The sequence below is a fragment of the Aspergillus clavatus genome, genomic scaffold (assembly GCF_000002715.2).
Source record: "Aspergillus clavatus NRRL 1 1099423829805 genomic scaffold, whole genome shotgun sequence".
NCBI lineage: Eukaryota > Fungi > Ascomycota > Eurotiomycetes > Eurotiales > Aspergillaceae > Aspergillus > Aspergillus clavatus.
The window spans coordinates 841750-868151 of NW_001517094.1; the positions used below are offsets into that span (position 1 = coordinate 841750).

The 26402-nt window shown below is 57.5% G+C and overlaps 12 protein-coding genes across 12 annotated transcripts, besides 22 other annotated features; 6 read left to right on the plus strand and 6 right to left on the minus strand.

The window, feature by feature from the left end:
• Positions 1 to 337: 337 nt before the first annotated feature.
• Positions 338 to 375: a microsatellite.
• Positions 338 to 378: a microsatellite.
• Positions 347 to 378: a microsatellite.
• Positions 379 to 610: 232 nt separating this feature from the next.
• Positions 611 to 649: a microsatellite.
• Positions 615 to 650: a microsatellite.
• Positions 651 to 1040: 390 nt separating this feature from the next.
• ACLA_020820 (putative lipin Smp2) lies at positions 1041 to 3615 on the plus strand (the record flags this gene model as incomplete). The annotated part of the gene is made up of 5 exons (XM_001268799.1): positions 1041 to 1149; positions 1213 to 1283; positions 1339 to 1636; positions 1693 to 2590; positions 2667 to 3615. 5 exons carry the CDS (start codon positions 1041 to 1043, stop codon positions 3613 to 3615), a joined length of 2325 nt encoding a protein of 774 aa, XP_001268800.1.
• A 694-nt stretch (positions 3616 to 4309) lies between these two features.
• ACLA_020830 (putative transcription initiation factor TFIID, 31kD subunit) lies at positions 4310 to 5251 on the plus strand (the record flags this gene model as incomplete). Its single annotated transcript, XM_001268800.1, has 1 exon — positions 4310 to 5251. One exon carries the CDS (start codon positions 4310 to 4312, stop codon positions 5249 to 5251), a length of 942 nt encoding a protein of 313 aa, XP_001268801.1.
• Positions 5252 to 5657: 406 nt separating this feature from the next.
• Positions 5658 to 6208, minus strand: ACLA_020840 (uncharacterized protein; the record flags this gene model as incomplete). The annotated part of the gene is made up of 2 exons (XM_001268801.1): positions 5658 to 5962; positions 6019 to 6208. The coding sequence occupies 2 exons, from the start codon at positions 6206 to 6208 to the stop codon at positions 5658 to 5660; spliced, it is 495 nt and encodes a 164-aa protein (XP_001268802.1).
• Positions 5954 to 5992: a microsatellite.
• Positions 5957 to 5990: a microsatellite.
• Positions 6155 to 6198: a microsatellite.
• Positions 6209 to 6332: 124 nt separating the features above from the next.
• Positions 6333 to 6356: a microsatellite.
• Positions 6357 to 6571: 215 nt separating this feature from the next.
• Positions 6572 to 6595: a microsatellite.
• Positions 6596 to 6609: 14 nt separating this feature from the next.
• ACLA_020850 (rRNA-processing protein UTP11) lies at positions 6610 to 7617 on the plus strand (the record flags this gene model as incomplete). The annotated part of the gene is made up of 2 exons (XM_001268802.1): positions 6610 to 6705; positions 6802 to 7617. 2 exons carry the CDS (start codon positions 6610 to 6612, stop codon positions 7615 to 7617), a joined length of 912 nt encoding a protein of 303 aa, XP_001268803.1.
• A 307-nt stretch (positions 7618 to 7924) lies between these two features.
• On the minus strand, positions 7925 to 10619 carry ACLA_020860 (histidine biosynthesis protein HIS4; the record flags this gene model as incomplete). The annotated part of the gene is made up of 2 exons (XM_001268803.1): positions 7925 to 8127; positions 8192 to 10619. The coding sequence occupies 2 exons, from the start codon at positions 10617 to 10619 to the stop codon at positions 7925 to 7927; spliced, it is 2631 nt and encodes an 876-aa protein (XP_001268804.1).
• A 359-nt stretch (positions 10620 to 10978) lies between these two features.
• Positions 10979 to 11017: a microsatellite.
• Positions 10979 to 11018: a microsatellite.
• Positions 11019 to 11335: 317 nt separating this feature from the next.
• Positions 11336 to 11360: a microsatellite.
• Positions 11336 to 11366: a microsatellite.
• Positions 11367 to 11911: 545 nt separating this feature from the next.
• Positions 11912 to 11939: a microsatellite.
• A 39-nt stretch (positions 11940 to 11978) lies between these two features.
• Positions 11979 to 11998: a microsatellite.
• On the plus strand, positions 11997 to 13700 carry ACLA_020870 (glycoside hydrolase family 47 protein; the record flags this gene model as incomplete). Its single annotated transcript, XM_001268804.1, has 4 exons — positions 11997 to 12208; positions 12274 to 13321; positions 13379 to 13553; positions 13600 to 13700. The coding sequence occupies 4 exons, from the start codon at positions 11997 to 11999 to the stop codon at positions 13698 to 13700; spliced, it is 1536 nt and encodes a 511-aa protein (XP_001268805.1).
• Positions 13700 to 13728: a microsatellite.
• A 49-nt stretch (positions 13729 to 13777) lies between these two features.
• Positions 13778 to 13816: a microsatellite.
• Positions 13817 to 14035: 219 nt separating this feature from the next.
• ACLA_020880 (uncharacterized protein) lies at positions 14036 to 14557 on the plus strand (the record flags this gene model as incomplete). Its single annotated transcript, XM_001268805.1, has 2 exons — positions 14036 to 14250; positions 14308 to 14557. The coding sequence occupies 2 exons, from the start codon at positions 14036 to 14038 to the stop codon at positions 14555 to 14557; spliced, it is 465 nt and encodes a 154-aa protein (XP_001268806.1).
• Positions 14517 to 14543: a microsatellite.
• A 117-nt stretch (positions 14558 to 14674) lies between the features above and the next one.
• On the minus strand, positions 14675 to 15459 carry ACLA_020890 (superoxide dismutase; the record flags this gene model as incomplete). The annotated part of the gene is made up of 3 exons (XM_001268806.1): positions 14675 to 14788; positions 14880 to 15353; positions 15415 to 15459. 3 exons carry the CDS (start codon positions 15457 to 15459, stop codon positions 14675 to 14677), a joined length of 633 nt encoding a protein of 210 aa, XP_001268807.1.
• Positions 15460 to 15497: 38 nt separating this feature from the next.
• Positions 15498 to 15524: a microsatellite.
• Positions 15498 to 15525: a microsatellite.
• Positions 15526 to 16179: 654 nt separating this feature from the next.
• On the plus strand, positions 16180 to 17164 carry ACLA_020900 (oxidoreductase, short-chain dehydrogenase/reductase family; the record flags this gene model as incomplete). The annotated part of the gene is made up of 3 exons (XM_001268807.1): positions 16180 to 16295; positions 16360 to 16674; positions 16750 to 17164. The coding sequence occupies 3 exons, from the start codon at positions 16180 to 16182 to the stop codon at positions 17162 to 17164; spliced, it is 846 nt and encodes a 281-aa protein (XP_001268808.1).
• A 95-nt stretch (positions 17165 to 17259) lies between these two features.
• On the minus strand, positions 17260 to 19136 carry ACLA_020910 (putative general amidase; the record flags this gene model as incomplete). Its single annotated transcript, XM_001268808.1, has 2 exons — positions 17260 to 17420; positions 17501 to 19136. The coding sequence occupies 2 exons, from the start codon at positions 19134 to 19136 to the stop codon at positions 17260 to 17262; spliced, it is 1797 nt and encodes a 598-aa protein (XP_001268809.1).
• Positions 19137 to 19350: 214 nt separating this feature from the next.
• Positions 19351 to 21060, minus strand: ACLA_020920 (putative pyridine nucleotide-disulfide oxidoreductase; the record flags this gene model as incomplete). The annotated part of the gene is made up of 1 exon (XM_001268809.1): positions 19351 to 21060. One exon carries the CDS (start codon positions 21058 to 21060, stop codon positions 19351 to 19353), a length of 1710 nt encoding a protein of 569 aa, XP_001268810.1.
• Positions 21061 to 21959: 899 nt separating this feature from the next.
• ACLA_020930 (ankyrin repeat protein) lies at positions 21960 to 25286 on the minus strand (the record flags this gene model as incomplete). Its single annotated transcript, XM_001268810.1, has 1 exon — positions 21960 to 25286. One exon carries the CDS (start codon positions 25284 to 25286, stop codon positions 21960 to 21962), a length of 3327 nt encoding a protein of 1108 aa, XP_001268811.1.
• A 563-nt stretch (positions 25287 to 25849) lies between these two features.
• Positions 25850 to 25917: a microsatellite.
• The last annotated feature ends 485 nt before the right edge of the window (positions 25918 to 26402 follow it).

Consider the following 26402-nt stretch of genomic DNA (forward strand, 5'->3'; position numbering starts at 1 on the left):
AGAAAACCTAGTCTCTCTTTCTTTTCTTAACGCTTCCTTCTTCTGTCGCCCACTGCGAACCTCTCTTAGTCTCTTTCCACCGCAATAATAATAAAAAGCAAGTCTGCGTTAGATCAGCTCTTGGGGACGAGGATCTAACCCGATGAGGGGAGGGTCAGGTGAGGTCAGCTGATAGATCTGCTCCTTAGTCATCATTCTTTTAGAATTCCGAGCGACAAAGTCTTGGCATGACGATCCCTTCCCGAACGAGCAGTGAAGACAGGCAATGCCATAAACGGACTAGCGCAGCCCCTATGCCCCCTATGCCCTGTGAGAAGCCGAGGAACTTTCCTGTTTGGGACTAAGGACTGAGGACTGAGGCACTGAGGCACTGAGGCACCAAGGCATCAAGGCACTCAGTGCGTGTTGACTGTTGAGCGGTTGAGGAATTTCCAAGTGACTTTTTTTGTTTAGAGTGACCATCCAGGCGGACTGCTGACTGATCCTACAGGATTCCCCCAACCGTCAACAACTTTCTAGAGTGAGTGGTAGACTAGATCGTAGTAGATACTCAGTGTGGACTATGGAGTAGTGCTTTATCTCTTGTCGTGGGAAACGCTTATCGGAGGTACATACATCCATCCCATCCATCCCATCCATCTATCCATCCCAACTCTTCTCTCTTTATCCTTCGCCATTATTTGCTTCATTCTCCGATCTTTATTTAGATCTCGCTCCTTGTTCCTTCACTGAGTCTTTGTCTAGACTCTAGTGTCTATTGTTCTCCTAGCGGCATTACGTTCGTTCCTCCCCCCCCCTCCTCCCCCAGCTGGGTATGTCACAGTTGGAGCGTTGTCTTGGGCACTGTCACATGGGCCATATGTAGGCGGCAATTCCTGCAACTCTCCGAACTGCCTGCTGCCAACTTCTCAATCTCCGTCTCGGAAGTCTCTTTGACTTGTTTTTATCGCAATTATTGTCGGCCATTAGATTTCACCTAGATACTCTTTGCCTTTTTTTCACACAATAACTCCAGGCGTTTTCCACGTCCACGTTTCGGGATGCAGTACGTCCGCAGCATCAGCGGTTCGGTGTCGAAGACGTGGAATTCGATCAATCCAGCTACCTTGAGCGGAGCAATTGATGTCATCGTTATTGAGCAGGAAGATGGTACGTTTCTCGGTGCTCTCCGTGAACTCCCGTGGTGTACTATTTACTCATGACGACTAACAGGGACACTCGCCTGTTCGCCGTTCCACGTACGATTCGGCAAGTTTTCGCTGCTCCGTCCATATGAGAAGAAGGTACCTATACATTGTTCAAGCGATACTATCCAGGCAGGACTGAGTTGTCTGCTAGGTGGAATTCCAAGTCAATGGTGTCAAGCAGGATTATGCGATGAAGCTGGGAGAAGGTGGAGAGGCGTTTTTCGTCTTTGAAACATCAGACGAGATCCCGGCTTCGCTGCAGACATCGCCGCTGGTATCACCGGCGGGTAGTCCTAGAGCCGGCAGCGAGGAAGATCTCCCAACGTCCCTCCAGGAACCGGAATTCCTGGATCTCGAAAAATCCGCGGGAATCGGACAGTCGCCGGATGCAAAGGCCGCTGCAGATATACCCATGCTTTCGAGAGAGACGAGGGCGTGTACGGATCTAGGTACGATCTGTCCTCCTGAATCCTGGATCCAGAGGTTGTTGCTCATTTGAATCCAGGTGCCATCACCCCTTTGTCGCGCTCGCTAGAAGAGTCCAACATGAGCCGGGTTCGCCATAGTTCGTTTGGAGACGGACCGGGCCTTATTGACCGGGCAGCATCCGAGGGTGTTTTGACCACCAAGAAACACCCCAACACTTCTGGCATGGGTGATTTCGCTCTCGGAGCGCAGCCTCCGAGCCCAACCACCAGCGAGGATCCTAGTCACACCCAACGCCCGCGCAGTCCTCCTTTGCTCAGCCCAGAGGAGGCCGTCTCACGCGCACTATCTCTTTCCAAGAGACTGTCGTCGTCGAACATCCCAACTCATGTCAATGAGACGGGCGATCTCATGCTCGATATGACTGGATATAAGAGCAACGAGGAGGATGCCCTACGTGCTGAACTCGTTGCCCGCAAGATTCTTGCGGAGGAGCTGGAGGGAAGTTACGATATTGGTGCCCTCATCGGAGCCGACGAGCACGGGAACCTGTGGATCTACAGCAGTGAAGAAGCCAAGGAGGCCGCGAACCGCCGGGCCACCTTCAATGCGATGAGACCTAGTTCTGCCATGAGCGAGAACGCCGTCTCCGACCCTGGGTATCATAGCGACACGGATCGTCCCATGTCCGACCCGTCGTCGTTCACAACTCGCCACCATCGGGCCCAGTCTGATGTGCAGCCAGGCTTCCCTACTCCTCCGCAATCCCCAACTCCCGACACAACGCCGGCAGATCAGACCCGGAATTATGCGAAGACCCTGCGTCTGACCAGCGACCAGCTCAAGGCTTTGAACCTGAAAGCTGGGGCGAATCCGATGTCCTTCAGCGTCAACAGAGCCACCTGCACAGCGACCATGTATCTGTGGGACAGCAACACGCCGATCGTGATATCAGATATCGATGGAACCATCACGAAGTTAGTTATCACCGTCTTCTCTTGCTGTTTTTTTTTTTTTTTTTCTTTGTCCTTGACCATACTGACAAAAGCTTAGGTCTGATGCCTTGGGTCACGTTCTGAATATGATCGGTCGGGATTGGACACATGCTGGAGTGGCCAAGTTATACACGGACATCGTCAATAACGGCTACAACATCATGTATCTCACCAGCCGATCTGTTGGGCAAGCGGACACCACCCGCACGTACATCTACGGAGTTTGTCAGGATGGATACAGGTTACCGAAAGGACCGGTCATCATGAGTCCTGACAGAACGATCGCGGCGCTCCGGCGGGAGATCTATCTGCGGAAGCCGGAGGTGTTCAAGATGGCGTGTTTGCGGGACATCCTGGGTCTCTTTCACGGCAAGGAGAACCCTTTCTACGCTGGGTTCGGCAACCGTCTGACGGATGCACTGAGTTACCGATCGGTGAACATCCCTTCGACTCGGATCTTTACCATCAATTCGAACGCCGAGGTTTCTCTGGATCTGCTCAGTCTGAACAAGTACAAGAGCAGCTACGTCACCATGCGGGAGCTGTTAGATCATTTCTTTCCACCGGTCAGCCTGCTGGTCCAGCCTGGAGGTGAGAACTACACGGATTTTACCTACTGGAGGGAGCCTCCTCCAGAGCTTGATTTTCTCTCGGACACGGACAGTGAGGAGGATGAGGAAGACGAGGAAGATGAGATCGAGGAGGAGGAGGACGAGGAAGAAGAGGACGAAGACGAAGAGGAAGACGACGATGAGGAGGAGTATGACGGCGAATTGAGTGAGGGCGAGGAGGGCAGTGATATCCTCGATGACGAGGAGGGTGACCTGGGCGCCAGTATGATTTCAGAACTCTCGATGGACGGAATCGTAATGTCCGAGCACAGGACCGACTTCGTGGCAGACGGCCAGAGTCTTGTCGACGATGAAGATGCAGAGGATGAGACCATCGGCTCCAAGCCGACGCAGTCGAGGCAGAAAGCCTCGTCTGAAGTCGTCCGTCCTGCGTGAGACATCTTTGCAGGAAACGATTCTGGATATATTGGAAGCTGTTTCGCGTCGCCCCGGCCACGCTTAAATGATACCCACCATCGGCGAGTAAGACAATCTGTCACTCGACACACCATATACCTTGCACAGCCTGTTTTCAACCCAGTCATCTGCATGAGCGGCGTTCTGAACCATTGTATAGTCATGTTTAATTTGTTTGTTATTCGGTGGAGCATTGCTGGACGGTCTGGCGCAGGAGAGGTCGATTGGCGCGTCTTTGCTGCTTGCTGTTCAGCCTGTCAAGCTGCATATTAGACGAAGGCCGGTAGATAGAGCGTTAGAATATACATTTTTAGAGCCAGGAATCGTGCTGTTGGTAACTTGAATTTTGCGTCTTTGATATGGTCGATGGAGAAGAGAGGAGAGGAGATTTCCGAATGCGGTCTAGCGCCGCCTCGGAGTCGAAGAAATCCAGCAGACAACATGAATGGGGATTCATTCCATCTCGACGACATTATTGTTCATGATATCCGGCGATCAGAGACATTGAATTGCATGGTCCCCATCTTCTGAAGTGAACCGCTGCACTGCAGACAACGTGACACACCGCCATCCTCGACCATCTATAGCTTCACACCCATTCTCCAGCTCTCTCATCCCCCCAGCACTTCATCACCCCTCTCTCTCTCTCACCTCACCTCACCACCAACACACCATGGCATCGCCAGCTCAAACACAGGCCCCGGCCTCGTCATCAAACCAGCCACTCACACCACCCGCCGAACCCTCCTCCACCAACCCGATCGCCACGACCTCCTCGCAACCCGCTCACGCCCCCAACACCAACAACACCACGAACAACACAACCATGCCCTCCTCCTCCTCCAACAACACGGCCCAACCGGCCCAAATCCCCTCCACCTCACTCAAAGACAGCGGCAAGTCGCGGCGCCCGCGCGACGTCCGGTTGATCCACATGCTCCTCGCCTCGCTCGGCGTGACGGCGTACCAAGAGCGCGTGCCGCTGCAACTGCTCGACTTCGCGTACCGGTACACGTCGGGCGTGCTGCAGGACGCGGTGCACCTGGCAACGGAGGGTTACGCGGGGGCGGTGGGCGACGGCGGCGGCGGAGCGGGCCGCGGCCCCGTGGAGGTGAACAGCGTGTCGCTGCCTGCGCTGCGGCTGAGCATTGCGTCGCGGCTGCACTACCAGTTCCAGACGGGCCTGCCGAAGGAGTTTCTGTTGGATGTGGCGGCGGAGAGGAACCGGGTGGCGTTGCCGGGCGCGGCGAGGGGGTTTGACTCTGCGGCGGCGCAGGCGAAGAGTGCTGCGCAGGTGAACCAGAGTGTCATCATGGGTGGCATGCGGCTGCCGCCGGAGAGGTTCTGTTTGACGGGGACGGGGTGGGATATGAAGGATGAGTGGGAGAGTGAGGGGGAGGAGGAGGTGGAGACGGAGGGGGAGGGAGACCAGGCGGGTGCTGCGGAGCGGGAGGGGAAGGGTGGGGAGGCTGGAGCTGGGGTGAAGGAGGAGGAAGCAGAAGGGGATGAGGACGATGATGATGGGGATGGGAAGATGGAGGATATCTTCGGCGAGGATACGGCCATGGGGGAGGGGGATGGGGAGGATGAGGACAAGGCGATGACGGATGTTTAAACGGGGCGTCTTGACTGGGACTGGGACTGGGACTAGGGCATGGGCGTTTCTGGCGTTTCTTCTCTCTCTCTCTCTCTTCTTCTCTGATATGGAATTTCCATGATAGTTAAGGGCGGAGATTTCCCATTGATTTGCATATGCATTGGTGTCACGATCCCCGATGCCAGCGCTTCAAACAAAAGCTATTGTACATAACCATAATTCCATCACGCAACGGATGCAAGCAAGCAAGCATGCAGGAAAAAGAAAGAAAGAAAGAAAAGTTCAAAGAAACGCCCATCCTATGTACGCCCTCAATCCATCCTCTTCACCCATCTCCCATTCATCCATCTCCCCATCCCCATAATCAAACACACACCCCCAAGAGACCCAGAGGAAAGAGGAAGGAGATAATAATAGTACGGCATCACCGCATCATCTTCCCCCTCCGCGCCTCATCCTCCCTCATCATCCGAATGACCTCCTCCCGCCGCTTCTCCACCTTGACCAGATCCTCCTCCTTGGCCCGCCGCCGCTCCTCAACCGTGGCAAACCACTCCTCCCGCGCCCGGTCCTCCTCCTCGGGCTTCGCATGCTCCAGCATACACGAGTTCATGGCCAGCCGCTGCACCCGACATACCCACGTCGCCGTGACGGTGCGGTTGACAGCACATTCGGCGAATGCTGCGCGTTCGTCGTCGTCTGTTAGCTTGTTGTCCCGTCGGGCTGGGACTGGGACTGGGACTGGGACTGGGACTGGGGGAAGCGGGCGAGGTAGGGTAGGGTACCTTTGATCTCCGGGGCGCAGTGCGCGCGTACACGCTTGTAGTATAGTCTCTTGACCTCTTGCTCTTGGGACGCGGATAAGGGTAGCGGATTGCGGAGGTTGTAGGCGGGTTTATTGCTGGGGGGGAGGGGGGAGTCTGGTGATGATGATGATGATGTTGTTGTTGTTGGTGGTGGTGGTGAGGAGGACATGTTTTGCTCTGGTGGGGAGGGATGAAACCAGGAGTTCAATTGAGATCAGTCTGAATGTATTCGGGGATCAGATGTTAGAAACAGAGAAACAGAGACAGTGGATTGTGGTAGCCAGCCAGTGGGTGTGGTGGTGGTGGTGGTGGTGGTGCTGTGCTTTGACGGAGCAAAAGCAAAAGGTCTTTTCACCTTCCGGTCATCTCACTCAACTTCTTTCATTCTCCGCCGAGCCCGACATCACTTATTTTTTTTTCTACTCCGTACGCAACTCAACCAACTCACCTCAAAACTCCGCTCAATCCACCACCACCTTACACTCTACACTCTACACTATACACATCTATTTCAATAAGAGAGCAGAAAAAGAAAACAAAAAAACAAAAAAACAAAACCAAATCACCAAAATGTCGTCCATGCGCAACGCCGTCCAAAGACGGCAACACCGCGAACGAGGCCAACTCCAAGGCCGCGAAAAATGGGGTATTCTCGAAAAACACAAAGTCCGTTTCTTCTCTCTATTCGTCTTCCCCCATTCCATTTCTCTCTCTCTCTCTCTCCCCCAAGATCCCACCAACTAACATCCCCATGGCTTGTAGGACTACACCCTCCGCGCCCAAGACTACAACGCCAAAAAGACCAAAATCAAGCGTCTGCAGGAACTCGCGTCGGCGCGCAACCCGGATGAATTCGCCTTCGGGATGATGGCGGCGGAGAGCCGCGTGCGCGGGAAGCACGGGGCCGGGGCGCGCGACTCGGCTGCGAAGCGCGGGCTGGGCCATGACGCGATCAAGCTGCTGAAGACGCAGGATGCGGGGTATCTGCGGACGACGGCGGAGCGGGTGAGGCGGGAGATGGAGAAGGTGGAGGGGGAGGTGCGGTTGCAGGAGGGGATGAGGGAGGTTCTTGGGGAGGGGGAGAAGGGTGGGAGTGAAGATGGCGACTCCGAGGAGGATTATGATGATGAGTTTGGTGGGTTTGACTTTGGGGATGAGGAGGGGGGCAGCAGCGGCAAAAAGAAGAAGCAGAGTGGGAATGGGAGGCGGAAGTTGGTCTTTGCGGATGACCAGCGGGAGCAGCGGGTGCTGAAGAAGCGGAGGCTGAGGGAGAACGAGCGGGATGAGGCTGGGGATGATACCGATGGACAGGAACAAGGGCAGAAGACGGCGCAGAGGAAGACGCCGAAACAGCTCGAGGCCGAGCGGCAGGCGCTCGTCGAGGCCCGGCGCGCCCGCAAGATGAAGAAACGCGCCGCCGAGGCCCGCGAGAACAAGCTCCAGGCGCTCCGGAAGCAGTTTGCCGACCTCACGGCTGCCGAGCGCGAGCTGGACTGGCAGCGAGGCCGCATGGATAACTCCGTCGGAGGGACAAACAAGCACGGGATCAAGTGGAAGATCCGCGAGCGCAAGAAGTGATTCGCCTATAGTTTGATGATGATGATACCTCTCTCTCTGTCTCTGGGTGTGTGTGTATTTCGTTTTGGGGCCCGGACAAAAGTTTTTTTTTTCCTTTATATAGAGGTCAAGGCGTTCAGGCGTGGATCCGAAAGTTATCCATTGCAATACCAAATCATTTATCATTGCTACTAATCCGAATGTCTTCTTTCCATTCAATTAACTTCATCTCATCAATTACACTTTTCTTTTCCCCTTGTGCATCTCGTCGTCATGGCAAAAAGTCAAAAAAAAAAAAAGTCATGCAGTCCCAGTCCCAGCTCCAGCTCTAGTTACGCGGGTTCTGCTTCATCGCCGCCACTCTGATGCTCACAGCACGCTTGTGCGCATCCAGTCCCTCCACAGCCGCCAATTGCTCCACCGTGCGAGACAGGCCCAGCAGGCCCTCCGCCGTCAGGTTCGAGCTGGTGATGTGCTTGAGGAACGAGCTTAGGTTGACTCCGGAGTACTGCTTGGCGTAGCCGTAGGTTGCTGCGACATGTTAGCTATACTGGACAAGCCGTATGAGGATCCCGATGAAAGACGAGGAACTTACGCAAAGAGTGGTTGACACCCGCAGAGTAATCACCCACACTCTCCGGGGTCCACTGGCCGATAAACACACTGCCGGCGTTCTGCACCTTCTCTACCACCGCCTCGGCGTTCTGCACCTGCAGGATCAGATGCTCGGGGGCGTAATCGTTGCTCAGCGCCATCGCCTCGTCCAGGTCCCGCACCACAAAGGTGACCGAGTGCGCCAGGGAGCCGCGTACAATGTCCATCCGGGGCAGGGCCCGCGCCTGCGCGTCCACCTCGTCCTCGATCGCCTGGAGCTGCTTCTCGTCCAGATCGATCGCGATGAGGATCACCTGCGAGTCGACGCCGTGCTCGGCCTGGCTCAGCAGATCCGATGCCACAAAGGCCGGGTTGGCGTCCCGGTCCGCGATCACCAGCACCTCACTGGGGCCCGCCGGCATGTCGATGCTGACACCGGCTGAGGTGTCGTTGGCGACCAGCATCTTGGCCGCCGTGACAAACTGGTTGCCGGGACCCAGGATCTTGTCCACCTTGCTGACGCTCTCCGTGCCGTACGCCATGGCGGCCACTGCCTGGGCACCTCCGGCAAGAACAATGCTCTCCGCGCCGACCTGGTGGGCGACGTAGACGATCTCGGGGGAGATGCTGCCGTCGGCACGGGGCGGGGAGGCAAAGACGATCTTCTGGCAGCCCGCCACCCTGGCGGGGACACCCAGCATCATGGCAGTGGAGGGCAGCACGGCGGTGCCGCCGGGGATGTAGAGACCGACCCGCTCAATGGGACGGGAGAACCGCGAGCAGACGACACCGGGCATGGTCTCGACCTGGAGGACCGCGGTGCTGTCTTGCTGGGCGGCGTGGAACTTCTCGATGTTGGCCAAGCTGACATCGATCGCGTCGCGGGTCTCGGGCGACAGCTGCATGAGCTCCGGCGGGAAAGGAGCGCGGATCACGGGGGAGGTCAGCGAGGTGGCCTTTTCGAACTTGTGGGTGTACTTGAGCACGGCGGCGTCGCCGCCCTCGCGGACGTCCTGGATGATGGGGCGGACGAGACCCACGATGGCGTCGTTGGACTTTTGCGAGGGACGCTTCAGGTAATCCTTGACGACGTCAACGGGCGTGGAGGCGGTGAACACGCGGGTCATCTCCATGCGAGAGTCATCCGGAACCGCCGCGACGGGCTGGCTCTTCGCGGTCTCCGTCGGGGCCGCGGGTTTCGCTTGCTCGGCGGGGGCTAGACCGGCCTTTTCGGCCCAGGGGCCCTTGGCATCGCCCTTTCTTCGCTTCACCTTCAAGCTCTTCAGATCCAGGTTCCGCTCGATGTCTTCCAGGCTGACGCCGGCCGCGACGCAGCGGGTCAGCGCAAAGTAGAGCAGATCGGCGGCCTCAAAGGCGATGTCCTCCTTGGTGGTCGCGCGGCACAGCTCGTCGGCCTCCTCCATGATCTTCGCCTGCGCCAGCTTGGGCTCGTTGAACAGGCGGGCAGTGTAGGAGCCGGCGGGGGCGTCGGCCTTGCGGGCCTGCAGGGTCTTCTGCAGACGCGAGAGACCGTTGTAAGGACCGAAGCAGCTGGCGGTGCCCAGGTGGCAGAAGCCGCGGCCGATCTGTCGCACGACAAAGACCAGGCAATCGCTGTCGCAGTCGAAACCCAGACGAACCAGCTGCTGCACGTCGCCGCTGGACTGGCCCTTGTACCACAGGCCGCGCTTGCGGCTCTGGTAGACGCCGGTTCCGGTGCGCAGAGCCTCGGCGATGCTCTCGTCGCTGCTCCAGACGAGGCCCAGACATGTACCGCGCTCATCCGTCACCGAGGTCGCGTATAGTCCGTTGCTCTGGTCGGCAACCGCGCGGGCGGCCACGAGAGCGGCGGCGGGGATCTTGCCGTCGGGGTTCTTGTGATCGAGGGTCAGGGCGTCGGAGGTGACGATGCTGACGGCACCGTGCTTCAATGTTTCCTTCAGCGCCTCTTCGGTGACTGCTGTGGTGTTGTTGGAGTAGGTGCGGTAGAGGTTCTGAGCCTCCAGGTCCAAGCTCAGCTTGTCGGCCAGGGCCTTGACGGCGGAGGAATCGGTGCAAACACCCGCATCCTTTCTCTCGGCATCCTCACCCACCCAGGTCTTGAAGGCGTTGACTTGACTGTCCGATGAGGTGTAGACGACGAGCCGTGACGAGGGAACGGATTGCTCTTGGGAGAGGGTGGTCAATTGGTCGAGGGACACGAAGACTTTGGCGGCACCGGCATTGAGGATATCGACAATGTCGCCGGCGGAAGCGATCTCGGTGGCATCGACGTAGACATCGAGAAGACGAAAGTTCTGACGCAGGAATTCCTCAGCCTGAGCGAGAGAGGAGACTTTGATGAGGACGCGACCGAAGTAGGCGATCTGGGCGAGAGGGAGGCCGGAGGGAGAGGAGGGGTTGAGGGAGACGAGGAAGGGAGTGGCCATGGTGAGAGTGTGAGAGTGTGAGAGTTGGGAGGTTGATACAAGAGTTAGATCTAATTCGATGATGATGATGATGGATGGATGAAAGATGAAAGATGAATCCCAATCCCTGGGATGAGGGAAGAGAGAAGGAGGGAAGATGAAGATGGTTGAGAGAGAATACTGGAGGCTGTGAATCATCGCAAGAAAGAAATATTCTTTTGGGCGGATTCGGGTGCCCCGCATTGGGAACCCGCTTGAGCGCTGCAGAGCTGCGTTGGTGTGAACAACACAGAGGGTAGTAGATATTTCTAGGGTATAAGAGTGGAAGATGATATTCTACGAGGGTCTGTGTCTGGATCTGTGTCTATAGAGTGTTGTCTAGAGAGAGAGAGAGAGAGAGAGAGAGAGAGAGAGAGAGAGTCTATACTCTGTAATGTTGAGGCAGTATCAATGAGCCGATTACGGAGAGTCATCTGGGAGAGACGGTCAGCTGCGAGTCAGTAGTGATCGGACCAGCTGATGAATCACAATGACCTTCCAGGATTATAAGAGGATTAGGATTGAGAACATAAGAAGATTATAACAGAACTGGGAGTGTAACCGGTGACTATCCATCGATCTGGTTATGTTGGGGGAGATATATAGATAGATAGATATAGGATACCTATGGGATACATGGATGTATATACAGGTATGACTGGTACTGCCCAATACATACTGAAACAGTAACGGTATGGATGATATGATATGATATGATATGATACGGTACCTGGTACCTGGAGTTCCCCTGCATCAGAAACATGTCAACATTTCAAGATAGGTAGACAGACTATAGATAGAATATAGAATAGTCGGATTCAAAAGCGATCGGGATATCTGTGGTGTACCAGGACATGAGGTCTTTGAAGATGACGAGAGACCCAGAGACTAACACTACTACTGTTAGTCTATACTCTATAGTTAGTCGATCGATCAAGACTCCCACTATCACCAACTAACGATGTATATCTCCGAGCTTTGATCGCCCTCCAACAGTCCAACACTAATGAATCAATTAATGATAGTTGAATGATCAAATGAAGGTGATGATCATCATCTCCAGATTCATCATCATCATCATAAATAATAAGATGCATCATGCACCTCCGGTTTGCTCGTCACTCTCCCTCAACACGCGACTCCCCTCCCTTTCCTCCCCCCTCTTTCCTCTCTCTCATTCCTCGCTTTCATCCAGAATGATTGATTGATTCCACTTTCTTCACTCTTTTAAAAACATAAATCTCGCCTGCTCGCCCAGCCTGTCATTCGTTTTATCTTTCTTTCTTTTTTCTTTCTTTTTTTTCCATTGTTGTTGCCCCTGAAGTTATCCCGTCGGCCTGGATCATCATCATCATCATCATGCATCTGCCCTCGCTGTCCCTCGCTTGGGCCCTCGCAGGCTCCTCCTTGGCCTTGCCGCAAGCCGAGCAGCCGGTGTTGCAGGATGACAGAGCGTCGTCTCGTGCAGCCGCCGTCAAAGAGGCCTTTTCGCATGCCTGGGATGGCTACAAGAAATATGCCTTTCCTCACGACGAGCTGCACCCCATCTCCAATGGCTACGGCAATTCCAGGTATGACCCTGTCGAGCTTTTATGTCGAACGGAACATGGGATGTCTGTCTGACCAGAGATCGTAGAAACGGCTGGGGCGCATCGGCCGTTGACGCCCTGTCCACGGCCATTGTGATGCGGAACGCGACCATTGTCCATGAGATCCTCGATCACATCGCCACCATCGACTATTCCAAGACCTCGGATACCGTCAGTCTGTTTGAAACGACCATCCGCTATCTCGGGGGCATGCTGTCCGGCTACGACCTGCTCAAAGGCCCCGCCGCCGACCTCGTCAAGGATACTTCCAAAGTGGACATCCTCCTGAAGCAGTCGAAGAACCTCGGTGACATTCTCAAATTCGCCTTTGATACTCCGTCGGGCGTGCCGTACAACAACATCAACATCACCTCTCATGGCCACGACGGCGCCAAAACCAACGGCCTGGCGGTGACCGGCACACTGGTTCTGGAATGGACCCGCCTGTCCGATCTGACGGGAGACCCCGAGTATGCGCAACTCAGCCAAAAGGCCGAATCCTATCTGCTGCACCCGCAGCCCAGCTCGGCTGAACCGTTCCCGGGCCTCATCGGGAGCAACATCGACATCAAGACCGGCCAGTTCACCGACGGTCACGTCAGCTGGAACGGTGGCGACGACTCTTACTATGAGTATCTGATCAAGATGTACGTGTACGATCCCACGCGGTTTGCACTTTACAGAGACCGCTGGGTGGCCGCCGCGGAGTCGAGCATCGAACATCTCGCCTCTCACCCGGCGTCTCGCCCGGATCTAACCTTCCTGGCGACCTACGACGGCGGTCGCTACGGACTCAGCTCGCAGCACCTGGCCTGTTTCGACGGCGGGAACTTCTTGCTGGGCGGGACGGTGCTGGACCGCCGCGACTTGATCGACTTTGGGTTGGCGCTGGTCGATGCTTGCCATGAAACGTACAGCCAAACGCTGACGGGGATCGGCCCCGAGAGTTTCGGCTGGGATGCAAACTCGGTCCCGGCCGACCAGAAGGAGTTGTATGAGCGCGCCGGCTTCTATGTCCAGAATGGTGCGTACATTCTGCGACCGGAGGTGATCGAGAGCTTCTACTATGCGTGGCGCGTGACTGGCCGGAGCGAGGTTGGTCCTTTGGATTCCTGATCGAGAGGAGGTTTTCCCCCCTGCTGATTCCTGTAGTACCGCGACTGGGTGTGGACGGCATTTGTGGCGATCAACAAGACGTGCCGCACGGGCTCTGGATACGCTGGCCTGACCAATGTCAACGCAGAGAACGGAGGGGGTCGCTACGATAACCAGGAGAGCTTCCTGTTTGCGGAGGTGTTGAAGTATGCGTATCTGACGCACTCCGAAGGTATGTCTCTTTGGGGGGGGGGGGAGGGTTCCTAGCATCCCTTCAGAGCTAATGGCAGCAGAGGATGCATGGCAAGTCCAACGGGGAGACGGCAACCAGTTTGTGTTCAACACTGAAGCGCATCCCATCCGGGTTCATCATTCCTAGATCTGCTCATCGATCTGCTCATCGGTCTGAGCTATACGTGAGAGGGAGGATAGGCAGTATTTTTATATATTTATCAATATCTATCTATCTATATATCTGCCTCTCTATCTATCCATTCATATCCCTATAATAATTATGCCCCAGGAGTCTCTGCCTATGATGAATGACATTCCTCCCCGACCCACATGAGCACATTTGAGCAACCTTGGGGACTGATATTCGCTCAATCCTGCTCATTCCGGGTATAAATAGTTTCTCTCTCCTGGAGACAGCAGATGGATGTATATATGTCAATAATCCCTCTCTCTCTCTCTCTCTATCACCTATCTATCATCATGTGTGGCAATTCCTCCCGCCCCAGCTCCGGCGGCCGCATCGCAGTCATGTTTCCCTCCGCTTCCACCACCAACCACATGAACCTGAATATGAACATAAACCCTTACACGCTCTTCTTCTACGAGGGCGACCGTACAACCGCCATCTTCCGCATCGAGGATCCATTGACTCGGGCCGCATTCCATGATTGCGAGAGCATCGACCTCCGAATCGAGTAGGTCTTCTTCTTCTTCTACTCCTGCCCGACGGATTGCTGAATGATGAATGGCAGACGCCATGGCGATCTTACTTCTGCACTGACTGCGCCGCCTCTCCATCAATTCCGGCTCCGGCCGTCTTACTCGCGGAAGCAGGGCATGACAGCGATCGAATCGGAGATGGCATTTGAGTTGCCCGAGAAGCTGGATCTGGGGGTCTCGGAGAAGGGGATTGTGGGGCGGACGGTGACGGTGGTGGCAGAGGGAAGGATGATGTTGCGAATGGGGATGGGGATGGGGATGGGGGTGGTTGGGTATGATTGAGAGGTGTGAAGTTGTTTGTGTGGGAGTTAGGGATGGGGTTATTCTTTGCATATTGATCATCGTACTTCATATTCATATTCAGATTCATAGCAAGAGCAGCTACAGCTACAGCTACGGCTACAACTTGAGGATCGACGGTCCCTCGACGCCATTCTTGTATCGTTCCTCGGCGGTGGCCCAGTTGATGATCTTCCAGATGCCCTCGACGTAGGCGGCCTTGTTGTTATAGTACTATCCATCCATCCCTCATGATTAGCCATGCGCCCCTCCCCAATCTCCAGTCCCATCAACACCCAAGGGGAAATAAAAAAAAAAAACTTACCTGCAGATAGTACGCATGCTCCCACATATCCACCCCAAACACCGGCGTAGCCCCCGTCACCGGATCCTGGTCCTTGGTCGTGGTGATGTCCAACTTCCCCCGCGGCCCGCTACTCACCAACCACCCCCAGCCACTACCCTGGATGGCCAGCAGGGTAGCGCCGAACGCCTCGGTGAAGCCCTGCACGGAGCCCCAGCGCTGCTCGATGGCGGCCTTGAGGGCGGGCGCGGCGGCGTCGAGGCGCGTCTGCGGGTCGCCGGGCGGCGCGAGGTTCTTCCAGAAGAGCGAGTGGTTGATGTGGCCGCCGCCGTTGAACTTGATCTTCTGCTGCAGGGCGATGAGCTGCGGGACGTCGTTGGCCTGCAGGGCGGTGGTCTGCGCGGCGAGCGCGGCGTTGAGGTTCGTGATGTAGGTTTGGTGGTGTTTTTGGTGGTGGAGTTCCATGATCTGTTTGGAGATGATGGGTTCGAGGGCCTGGGTTTTGTTAGTTGGTGATGGTGCTGGTGATAGAGGGAGAGAGAGAGAAGAGACAGACCTCGTAGGCGTAGGGAAGCGGTGGGAGGGTGTACTTGGTGGCCATGATAGCTTGCTGTTTCCGGGTTGACTGGATAGAGAATTAGAAGAGAAGAGAAGAGAAGAGAAGAGAGATAGAGAGATGAGGAATAAGGAGTGAGAGATGGGGGCTAATGCTACTATCTATCTATCTATGACTGGATTGACTGCAAAGGTCCCCATGCTGCCGATGAGCGGGTTTGAGGCAATTGACGTGAGAGGACCTTGGGATCCTGAGCACAAATGAGCAGATTATGGGCGCTTTGGGCTTACTGATTGGATGCGGTGCTTGTCAGTGTTGCATCATTGGTAGGAAGACCGATGGATGGAGGATTGGTTAGTTGAGGAGAGGATCGAGAGGATCGAGAGATGGATCATCGATGGATATATGGAGGTGCAGCCTGAGGCTACACTGATGACCCAGGCATCCAGGTATCCAGGCATCTAGGCACCCAGACTCATCGCATCTCTTTCACTTCACTTCATCGAATCTCCTCATCATTCGCGATATTCTGACAGTTCCTATCATCACTATCAACCTCATGATGACTTATGCTCGTCAACCTCCAAGATCGAACAATTCGATACGATCATCAAACCTGCCGAACCTCGGCCCCAGTCGGTTCAAACGTGGGGAAAGCTAACCAGAACAGCCACTATATAAAGTCCATCCGGTCTATCATCATGAACAACCCCCCCAAATCAATCACCAACTCTCCGAGAAAAGAAAGAGAAAAAAAAACACACAATGTCCGCCGAAGAGCAAGTCCGGCTCCAAGACTTTGGCTCCATCTTCTCCCTCGATGGCAAAGTCGCCGTGGTCACTGGGGGGTCGCGGGGTCTCGGTCTCCACGCTGCCAGCGGGTATGTCTACTATGTCTCCTCTCCCCCACGAGTCACGAACAACCGGCTAACGAACTGATCGCAGTCTCCTCCAGGCAGGCTGTTCCAAGGTCTACATCACCTCCCGGAAAGCCAAAGCCTGCGAGGAAGCCGTCGCCGCCCTGAATGCCCTCCCCAACAAACGCCCCGGTGCTGTCGCCATTGCCGTCCCCGCCGACAACGCGAGCATGGACGACCTGGACCGCCTGGTCGCCGAGGTCCAGAAGACCACCGACCACGTTGACATCCTCTTCGCCAACGCCGGCGCATCCTGGGGCGAGCGCTTCGAGAAGTATCCGGAGCCGGCCTTTGCCAAGGTCATGGATCTGAACGTGAAGAGTGTGTTTTACGTGGTGCAGAAGTGAGTGGGACAGTACAGTGGTGTCCATTCTTACAAGGGCGGTTTATTGATGATTGATTGGGGGGAAAAAAAAAGATTCGCCCCCCTGCTCACGGCTAAGGCCACCCGTGACGCCCCCTCGCGCGTTATCGTCACCGGCTCCGTCGCTGGCATTGGGGTCGGCGCCGTGGGCAACAATGGCACCCCCGCCTACTCGGCCTCCAAGGCCGCCGTCATCCATCTGGCCAAGAACCTGGCCGTCGAGCTGGGCCCGCGCGGCATCCTGTGCAACGCCATCGCCCCGGGTGTCTACCCGTCCAAGATGGCCAACGGGCTGATCGAGGCCCGGGGCGGCCTCAAGCAGCTGGAGGAGCACTCGCCCAACCGCCGACTGGGGCGGCCAGAAGATATCGCCGGCCTGGTGGTCTTCCTGTCCAGCCGGGCGGCGAGTCATCTGAACGGCGCGGTGATCGTGACAGATGGGGGCGCTCTCTTGAAGGGCAAATTATGAAAATCTTTGGTGTGTGGTGGATGGTAGATAGATACGATACCCTAATAGAAGACGGTCATGACATATGGACAGAGCTTTTTTTTTCGGGAGAATATCTATAATCTAGCACTGGGCTCCCAGGTCCCCTCCGCGCGCACCGCCCGGTCGATGATCTCCATAGCCCGGAAGAGGTCGTAGTCGTGCTGCTTGGGCGTCACCACCTGGATGCCCAGCGGCGAGTCCAGATACACCCGGCGGTCCACGGTTTTCTCGGTCCCTACCCACCAGTTAGCAAGTCTACACATAGACGGGAGTAAAGGGGGAAAAAAAAATAAAAAAAAAGGAAGGGAACCGTACACAGCGCACGATTCGCCTTATCCCAGCTCCCGCGCACCGGCGCCGCCATCTCCACGCCCAGCTCCAAATCCCGCTCCCCAAACTTCCGCACCGGAATCACCCCGGCCGGATAATCCAGCAGCACGAAACTCGACGCATACCCGACCGCATTCCACCGATCCAGCTCCGGCACCGGATGCGGCGCCGCAGGCAACATGATCGCATCCAGCACCCGCTCCGCCCCCGCCCCCGACCCCTCACCCCCCGTCCACATCCCCAGCATCTCCCGCTCCAGCGCCGTCCGCTGCGCCTGCAGCCCCGCCAGCTGCTCGATGCTCAGCGCGCGCCCGCGCGCCAGCCGCATGCGCCCGCGCAGCCACGGGATCAGCGGCTCGTCCGTCGCCGTCAGCAGATCCACCATCGGGCCCCCGTCGTCCACCCCCATCAGGCGGCCCGCCACGCCCTGGCATTTCGAAAGCGCCGCAGGCACCGGCACCTCGACCACCTCGACGCCCGGCGTGCGCCGCAGCACCGCCGCCACCTCGTCGAGCACGCGCGCGATCGGCGGCAGCGGCTCCACCAGCCCGTCGGAGCGGAGCACGCCCACCCGCAACTTACCCGCCTGTCCCTGTCCCTGTCCCACTCCCGTAGTGGGACAGGAGGAGAAGGAGGAAATTGGAGCCGGACGCGGGAACGGCCCCCAGAAGCCCGGGATGCAGTCCTCGCCGAACAGCTCGGCGCGCGGGACGATGTGTTCCAGGACGGCGCCGAGGTCGGCGACGGAGCGGGCCAAGGGCCCCGCGACGGCCTGCAGCGCGATGCGCGCCTTGCCGGCGAGCTGGCCGCTCTCCTGGCCGCCGTACGGCACGCGGCCGACGCTGGGCTTGAAGCCATAGACGCCGTTGCAGAGCGCGGGCACGCGGATGCTGCCGCCGATGTCGGTGCCGAAGCCGACCATGACGCCGCGCATGGCGACGAGCACGCCCTCGCCGCCCGAGGACCCGCCCGCCGTCAGCTGCCGGTTGAGCGGGTTGAGCGTGCGGCCGAAGAGGTTGTTGGCCGAGTCGAGCGCGCCGAGCGTCTGCGGGACGTTGGTCTTGGCGAGCACGATGGCCCCGAGTGAGGTGAGGAGCGCGACGAGGGGCGCGTCGGCGGCCGAGGGCTGGTGCGCCAGCGCCGCGAGCCCGATGCTCGCGTCCACCCCGTGCACGTGGAAGCTGTCCTTGACGGAGACGGGGAGGCCGTGCAGTGGACCGACCGGCTGGCCGGTGCGTTGGAGGTGGGCGTCGAGTTGGCGCGCGCGCGTGAGGGCGCGCGCGAAGAGCGGCTCCGTGAGGCAGCGGGTGAGCTGGTGCGCGATGGCGGCGCGCTTGCTGAACGCCGTGGTGACTTCCTCGGCGGTGGTTTGCTGGGTGGCGAGGGCGTGCAGCAGGCTGCGCACGTCGTGGGTCTCGGTGAGGGCGAGCTCGCGCGCGCTGAGCAGGCCGCAGCTGCGCGGGATGTGCATCACGCTGATGCGGTCGTGCTGCACGTTCGTGACGGACTCAGCCGGCGAGAGCATGCCTGGTGGGATCTGCGAGGGGTGGAGGCGCCATTCCGCGGGGATTTGCGCGTCCAGCTCGGCGAGCTTGCGCTGCGAGATTTCTTTGTAGCTCATTTTTTTTTTCTTGCTGCTTGTCGATATTCAATTGACTGTTTCGTCCGGATTGTCTGGAATCCCTTCGGCAAGTGGATGTATTTGACTTTGTGGAGAATGCGGGGAGAGCGAGTGGAGAGGTTCTTCACGGCACGAGTTGACCTCGGCTGGTCGGATGGACGATGGAATAACATTGGCAATGCAATTTCCTTCTACCAGGGCCGCTACTACTACATCAATATCTAGATACATCCCGCCCAAACACATTGTTCAACAACCACCGAAACGCCACCCGCAGCCGGTTCCGCCAGCTGATGCTCATCGTCAGGTACGCCGAATTCCACACGATCCACGCCATGCGCCCTGTCAGCCCCGTCGGCAGGTACTTGGACTGCTTCCCGTTCTCGTGCGGCAGCTGCATCAGCGCCCGCGCGTTGCCGAGGTACGCCAGCGTCCCCAGGTTGCGGAATGAGAACGGCCCCGACTGCTGTAGGTCGCCCTGGTTGAGATGCATGGCAAGCCACTTGGCCTCCTGGAACGTTGCCTGCGCTGTAGCAGGCGGCGCCCCGGTCTCCGGCATGGAGTTGTCGCCGAGCGCAAAGACGTCCTGGAGCACGGCGGTGCGGCCGTCGTCGCTCTGGAGTTGCACGCGCAGCTGGCCGTCGACCAGCAGCGCGCCGTTTTTGGCTTTTTTGACGTGCCAGGCATTGCTGCTGTCGCTGTTGCTGGGGTTCGTGTTGGTATCGGCGTCCTTGACCACCGCCGACGCAGGAAGAGCCTTGACGTCCTGCAGCGCGTTCCGGACAAACTTGTTCATCGCGTTCCCCGTCACCCAGACGCACATGCCCACGCCCACCTCGCCCTCCTCCTTGGTCTTGAGCGTCAGACAACGCTTGGGATCCATCTCGTACGGCGGCTGCGCGCCAGGCGGCCCCCAGCGCAGACTCTCCACATGATGCGAGGTCTTGATCGCGATCCCCTCCTTCTGCATCGTCTCCATCGCATACTGCGACAGAGTCTCGTCGAACATCGACAGCACCGTCGGCGCCACATCGTATAGCGTAATCCGCGGCACCCCGTGTAGTTGGGGGTACAACGTGATCATGTCGCGGTAGATGAAGTCGCGCAGCGACGCCGCCAGCTCCGTGCCCGTCGGCCCGGCGCCCACGATCGCAAAATGCAGCAGCTGGTCCCGCATCTCCCGCGTCGTCGTCGGGAGCACCGCCAGCTCGAAGCACTCGCGCACCCGCCGCTTCACCCGCCGCGCGTCCCCGATGTCCTTGAAGAACATGGCGTTCTCGCGCACGCCCGGCGTGCCGAATGTGCGGCTGACCGCGCCCACGGCCACCACCAGCTTGTCGTATGGGATCTCAAACATCTCACCTTCCTCCCAGCGGCGCGCCGCCGACTCCGGCTGGTACCGAGTCATTTTCTGACTCTGACCCTCGGACTGGTTAGTACTACTGCTCTCAGCCGCCGCCTCCTCCGTCCGCGGCGACTCAGTAACACCGCTCTTGACAACTGTCGCCTCGCAGAGAATCCGCTTGTTCACGAGATCGACCGCCCGCGCCGCGGCCTGGATGAAGTCGACGTGCGCCCTGGGGTCGCGCACGGGTTCCACGATGTTCGAGAAATCCAGCGAGCCGCCCGCCGCATCCGTCAGCAGCGGCGTGAAGACAAAGTACGAGCGAGGCGAGATGATGAGCGGCGAGAACTTGCTGGACGACAGCCGCCGCGAGAGCGTATAGCCGCCCCAGCCCGAGCCCAGGATCACGACGCGCTCCTTTCCCGTTTCCGAGTCGGGTAGGGCGGTGGAATGCTCGGCTTGCGTGGCTAGTGTTCGTGTGTGAGTATGTATACTTCCTCCGTTGCTCCGAAGCGTGCATGGTACCCTTCGTCGCCCTAGGTATAGGACTGAGTCCAACAGTGCCGTTCTCGGTCTCATTCTGGCGCGTCAATCCAGCCACGCCTAGTCCAACGGATCGTGTCAAGGCCAATCGGCATCGTAAAAGCTCAGCGCAGGTCTCCCTAGGCGCTCTCTCTATTTAAACAAGCAACCACAACTTAGTGATTGTGGATTGTTGCCCGGCGGGTCTGAACACATGATGACCTCATCCCCTCAGCCAAACCCAACGGCAAGATTCGGATCCCGAAGCTGATACTATGAAAGGAATGCCAAAGATAAGAAGTGAGGCAAAGAAACCATTTGTCGGGCGGACTTCCATCTCACCGAGAGCGAGTGCGTTCTGTACTGTACTGCGTAAGGCTGGATGGAGTACTGATACGCAAGCTTATCCACAAGGGCAGATCGACGCCCTCCGGCTGCCTCCGAGGCACGTGTCAGGCTTCGGTCGGGAGAATTCGGCCGGTCTTGTATCTTGAGTCTGTACAGGACATAGTAGATACGCGATTGGGTACGAAGATGGTGTCTTGATCTTTGCGAAGAAGACATCTGAGCTTGTAAAATTCGATAGATGCTTCCGTCAAAGCTAGGAAGATGAGATAGTCCCGTTCTCGTCCCGAGCGGGAAGTGGCGGATAGAATCCCGATACCCACAAAGATGAGGTGAAGAGTCATAAGGGATCTGTGGATCTGGAGCCGATAATGACAATCCCGTGGATAGAAAGGGTCCATGTGAGGAGGAAAGAGACTGGCATTGCCAATGTGAATCAAAAATGTGTAGTGCAAACGAGTCAACGCTGGCTAACTGAGATAACAGATCCATGGAAGTTGGAAAGTGTAAATAACGAAGAAAACAAGCAATGATTAAAGTAGAATATTTAGGTGCGTTATTCGTCAATCGTTAAGCGGTCCGTATGCTCCGTATCCTGCATATAGTATGAATCAAGCGCGTCCTGTCCCCCTGGTCGACACAGGCAACAGAGTCCCGGCAAACTCCGCCTCTATACTGCGACGCGTCGTGGTGATGCTGATGATTTTCTCCATTTCGACCGTCGGCCCGTCATCGTCGTGGTTTCCCTCCCGGTGCCGCCGTCGCCGGTCCGAGAGCCACCGGCGCAGATGCCTCAAGCCTTCGCGGCACCCATCGCCGATCTCGTCCACGGAGAGCGCCAGAAAGATCAAAGGAATCGAAATGGCAAAGCCAATGCCAAAGATGTACTTGGCCACGTACGAGAGTGACAGAAACTCCTGGCCGTCGGGCCCGCGCGGGAACTCCTGCAGGTTGATGGTGAAGAGCGAGGCAATGAACGAGAGCGGCAAGAAGATAATGGTGACGACCGTGAAGACCATGATGGTCTTTCCCTGGCGGGTGGTCCCCGCGGCTTGGTCGCGCGCGAAGCGAGCCTCGAAGGCGTTGGCGTGTTTCTGCTTCAAGTCGAGCAGGTCCGTGATGGAGTCGTAGATGCGCTCCGCCTGTTTGTCCATGCGGTCGATGTCCTTGAGATGCATGTCGATGGTGCGCTGCTGCTCCTTGAAGCGCTTCTTGACCTCGTACTGCGAGCGGTGCTGGCCCTGGTAGATCTCGCAGATCACCTCCTGGAAGTCGGCCAGCACGTGCTGCTGGTGCTGCAGCACGTGGCGAATCATGTTGAGCTCGTCACGAATGTCCTTGGCCTCGGCGAGTAGATCCGTCTCCTGTCCGATGTCCAGCAGATTGTCCACGAACAGCGGCTGCTCGTCCTCGTCCTTCTCGTCCTCCTCCCACCAGAACTCCTTGGGCCGGTGGGCGCCGTCCTGCAGTTGCGCGTTGCGCGCAAACCGGCTGAGCTTGCGGTGGTTCTTGAGCCAGTCCGACGCCTGCGCGGACGCGCGGTTGAACATCGTGAAGAGCAGCGTCTCGCGGTCCGTGGCGATGCCGATCGAGGACTCGAACATGTCTAGGAATTGGTACTCCTCGTCCCCCATGCGGTGCCGGTCAAAGACCCCCGAGCAGCGGTTCGTGATGATGATCGCCAGGTCGTAGATAGATCGCACTGGCTCGCGGGTCTTGGAGTTGATGTCCTCGATGATGCCGTCCAGGACGTTGAGCGGATCATTCTTCGGCTGCTCCCACCGCTGCGCGAAACTGGTGACAATCAGGTTGGTCCCCAGGATCCACATCCACAGCTGGTCCACCATGAAGATCTTGGGGTCCGACCGGAACCTCTCCCGCCCCTGTCCCTTGGTCTGGTAACGGTAGATCACCTGGTCCTGATCGCGGCTCTGGGTGTCGATGTTCGGGTAGAAGAACTGGTCAAGCGTGCGTCGGACGTGCAGCGAGGTCGTTGAGGATGCAAGATGCGCGCTGATAAGCATCTCATCGCGGGTCGATGACCGGGAGATGCCCGGACTCTGGAAACTGAGCATCTCCGCCCGCTGGATCGCCTCCTGCATCTTCTGCCGTCGCTCCGCGGTCTCGAAATGCAAGTACGGCATGAACACACAGACGTTGCAGGAGGGTGTGAGCGGGTGGTCTTTGCACAAAGACAAGGGGGCGCGGTGCTTCTCGTCGTGGGGATTCTTACTCCCGTTCTTCGTGTCGGTCTTGCTCGAGGCCTTCCCCGTGGTCCGTTTGGGCGTACTCTTCCCCTTTTTGCCCTGGGAGCTGCTGAGCCCGTCATCCTGACAGTAGGAGTCCGTTTGCTCAAGCTTGTACCCGTACGCCTTCGACTTCTTGGACTTGGAATCATCAGCCGATTTGGTGTCCCGCTGTTGTCCATTGACAACTATTGTGGGCAGCTCGGCGACCTCCGACCTCGGCGTGTCCTTCGCGCGGTCTTCATCGCGGAAATGTCGCGCCCGAGGAGTGCTCTGACAGAGCGGGCGCATGAAGTGGGAATGCGTGCGCTGGCCGCGATGCTGGTAATTGAACGACTTCTCCAGCCCCTTGAACCCCTCCACGTCGTGCGCCCCTTCCTCGATGAACGACTTGGTCAGCAGCGCCTCGACCCAGGCCATGTTGTTGGCTGGCAGGTGGATCCAGCGGAATTCGGTGGCCTTGCTGTCCGCAGGGGCAGTGCTGAAGGCCTGCTTGCGCGGATTCTCAGCGTCGCGCCCGTACAGCAGGTTAAACACGGAGGTCTTCTTCACCCGGTTCTCGTTGTGGAAGTTGCCAAAGTCGACCACGGTCGCCTCGAAGCCCTCGCACGCGCCGCGGGCATCCGCCGACAAAGCCTCGATGTTGTTGAACGGCGCCAGCAGCAGCACGATGTCCTTGCGCTTGAATTGCGCCGCCCGCAGGAACGGCGTGCTGCCGAAATTGTCGCGGACGCGCCGCTTGATCTCCGGGCGCTCGAGCAGGCACTCGACAATGTCGCGGTGGCCCGCCTGCGCCGCCAGATGCAGCGGCGTGACCCCATTCAGCAGCTGCGCGTTGACACGCGCCCCGGCCTGCAGCAGCAGCCGCACGTTCACCACGCAGCCCCGGTCGCAGGCATTGTGCAGTGGGGTCCACCCGCCGTCGCTGCGCGCCTCGATGTCCGCGCCGTGACGCAGCAACAGCTGCACGATGTCGTCGCGGTCATGCGCCGCGGCGATGTGCAGCGCCGTCTTGCCCCGCGCTTCGACGGCGTCCACGTCCGCAACGGGGCCGTGCGCGCGCGGCATCAGCAGCAGCTCCGCGAAGCGCAGCTTGCCCGTCGCGCAGGCCCAGTGCAGCGGCGTGCGGCCCAGCTCGTCCTGGCCCATGACCCCGCTCAGCGCGCACCCCGTCCCCAGCAGCAGTTCCAGCACATCCTCCCCCCAGTCGCACTGCTTGTCCGCCGCCAGGTTGTGCAGGACATTCCTACGCCGGAGATCCTTTGCGTTGACGTCGGCCCCGCGCGCGATCAGCAGCTGCAGGACGTGCCAGTGGTTCCGCCACGCGGCGGTCATCAACGCCGTGCGGCCCTTCTTATCCGCCGTGGCCGGCGAGGCGCCGTAGTCGAGAAGCAGCTGTACAATCCGTACGTGGTTACGCTCGACGGCGCGCAACAGCGGCGAGAGCCGATGGCCGGCCACGTCGGTTCTCGCACCCTGACTCAGGAGATACTGTGTCGCAGCGACGGAACCGCGCTCGCAGGCGCGCATGAGCCCGACGCGCAGGAAGTTATCGCTGAGCTGGCCATTCTCGCGAGCCAGCGCGACCGTCTGTCGCAGGGTTTCGACGTCGTCGTGCTCCGCTGCGCGCAGTAGCTGAGGTTCTAGCCGATCGTGGCTGTCACTAGCGACGCTGGAGCGTGAGCGGGACATGATCAACAATTATCTCCTCATGTTCAGTTTCCACCCCAAATATTATCCCTTAGATATATTGCAGATAAAACAACGAAAAAACAGTAGAAACCTAGACACCCCAGTATCAACAACCGCTGAACAGAGTAGTTAAAACAAATGGTTGGAGAAAAAAAAATTTTAGTCGGAAACACTTACGACTTTAAGAGCTCAGCCGCAGAACGCGATACGAGGACGATCGTTTAAGAGTCGGCCGGCGGCCCTTTAGCTGCATGCTGGTCGAATCAGATCGGCCACTGGCGGCTGTCAGAGTGAGACACCTCATCCGCCACGCGGTCTGGACTGGGAAATGCTCACTTGGGTTGATTCTGATGAAGAAACAAGCAATCGTTAAATAGCCGGTGCGACAGATGGGTTTGGGTCCCCTGTCACTCCCTGTGACTGATTTGCGGGATACGGCGAGGGCGTGGAGAGCATGGTAATATCTACAATCGAGTCCGAGCATCTCTGATACTCTATGCGACAAGGGAAGGTCTATTGATGATGAAACGAGGGTCTTGTGGATGATAATCGATGTGGTTTATGAAGATGGAAGATGGAAGATGGAAGATGGAAGATGGAAGATGGAAGAAGGAAGAAGGGAGAAGGAAGATAGATGGGAGGTGTTGTTGCCTGAGTACTATGGCCACAGACAAGGCACGTCCCCCCAACGACAGTCTCTCGGTCTTCGATTGCCAGTCCATTATTGGGACCTATTATCTCTATCCGGTCATGCTATAGTGACATCGAGGTAGGCCGTCTGCCCCAGCCGGTTTGTAGGAAAACAAGGGAATTGGAAAAATGGACCCAAAGAAATGAAAAGCAGAAGACACAATGACCAGTGTCCGGCCCCGAGATGCTGTTCCCATGGTTTTTTTTATAATGCGCCGGCCCTCCATTGGGTCCTTGTAAATGTGTGCACCCATGAATGATTAATGGAAAGAAGGAAGAGCAAGAAGGAAAATGATGGCAGACGAGGTCTGCAAAGGAAAGATGTGATGGCCAGGTAACAACATGACGGGTAGTAATGCAAGATCAGATGGAGTGAATCAATAATGCTCTGTCACACACACACACACACAAACAGAAGAAAGAAAT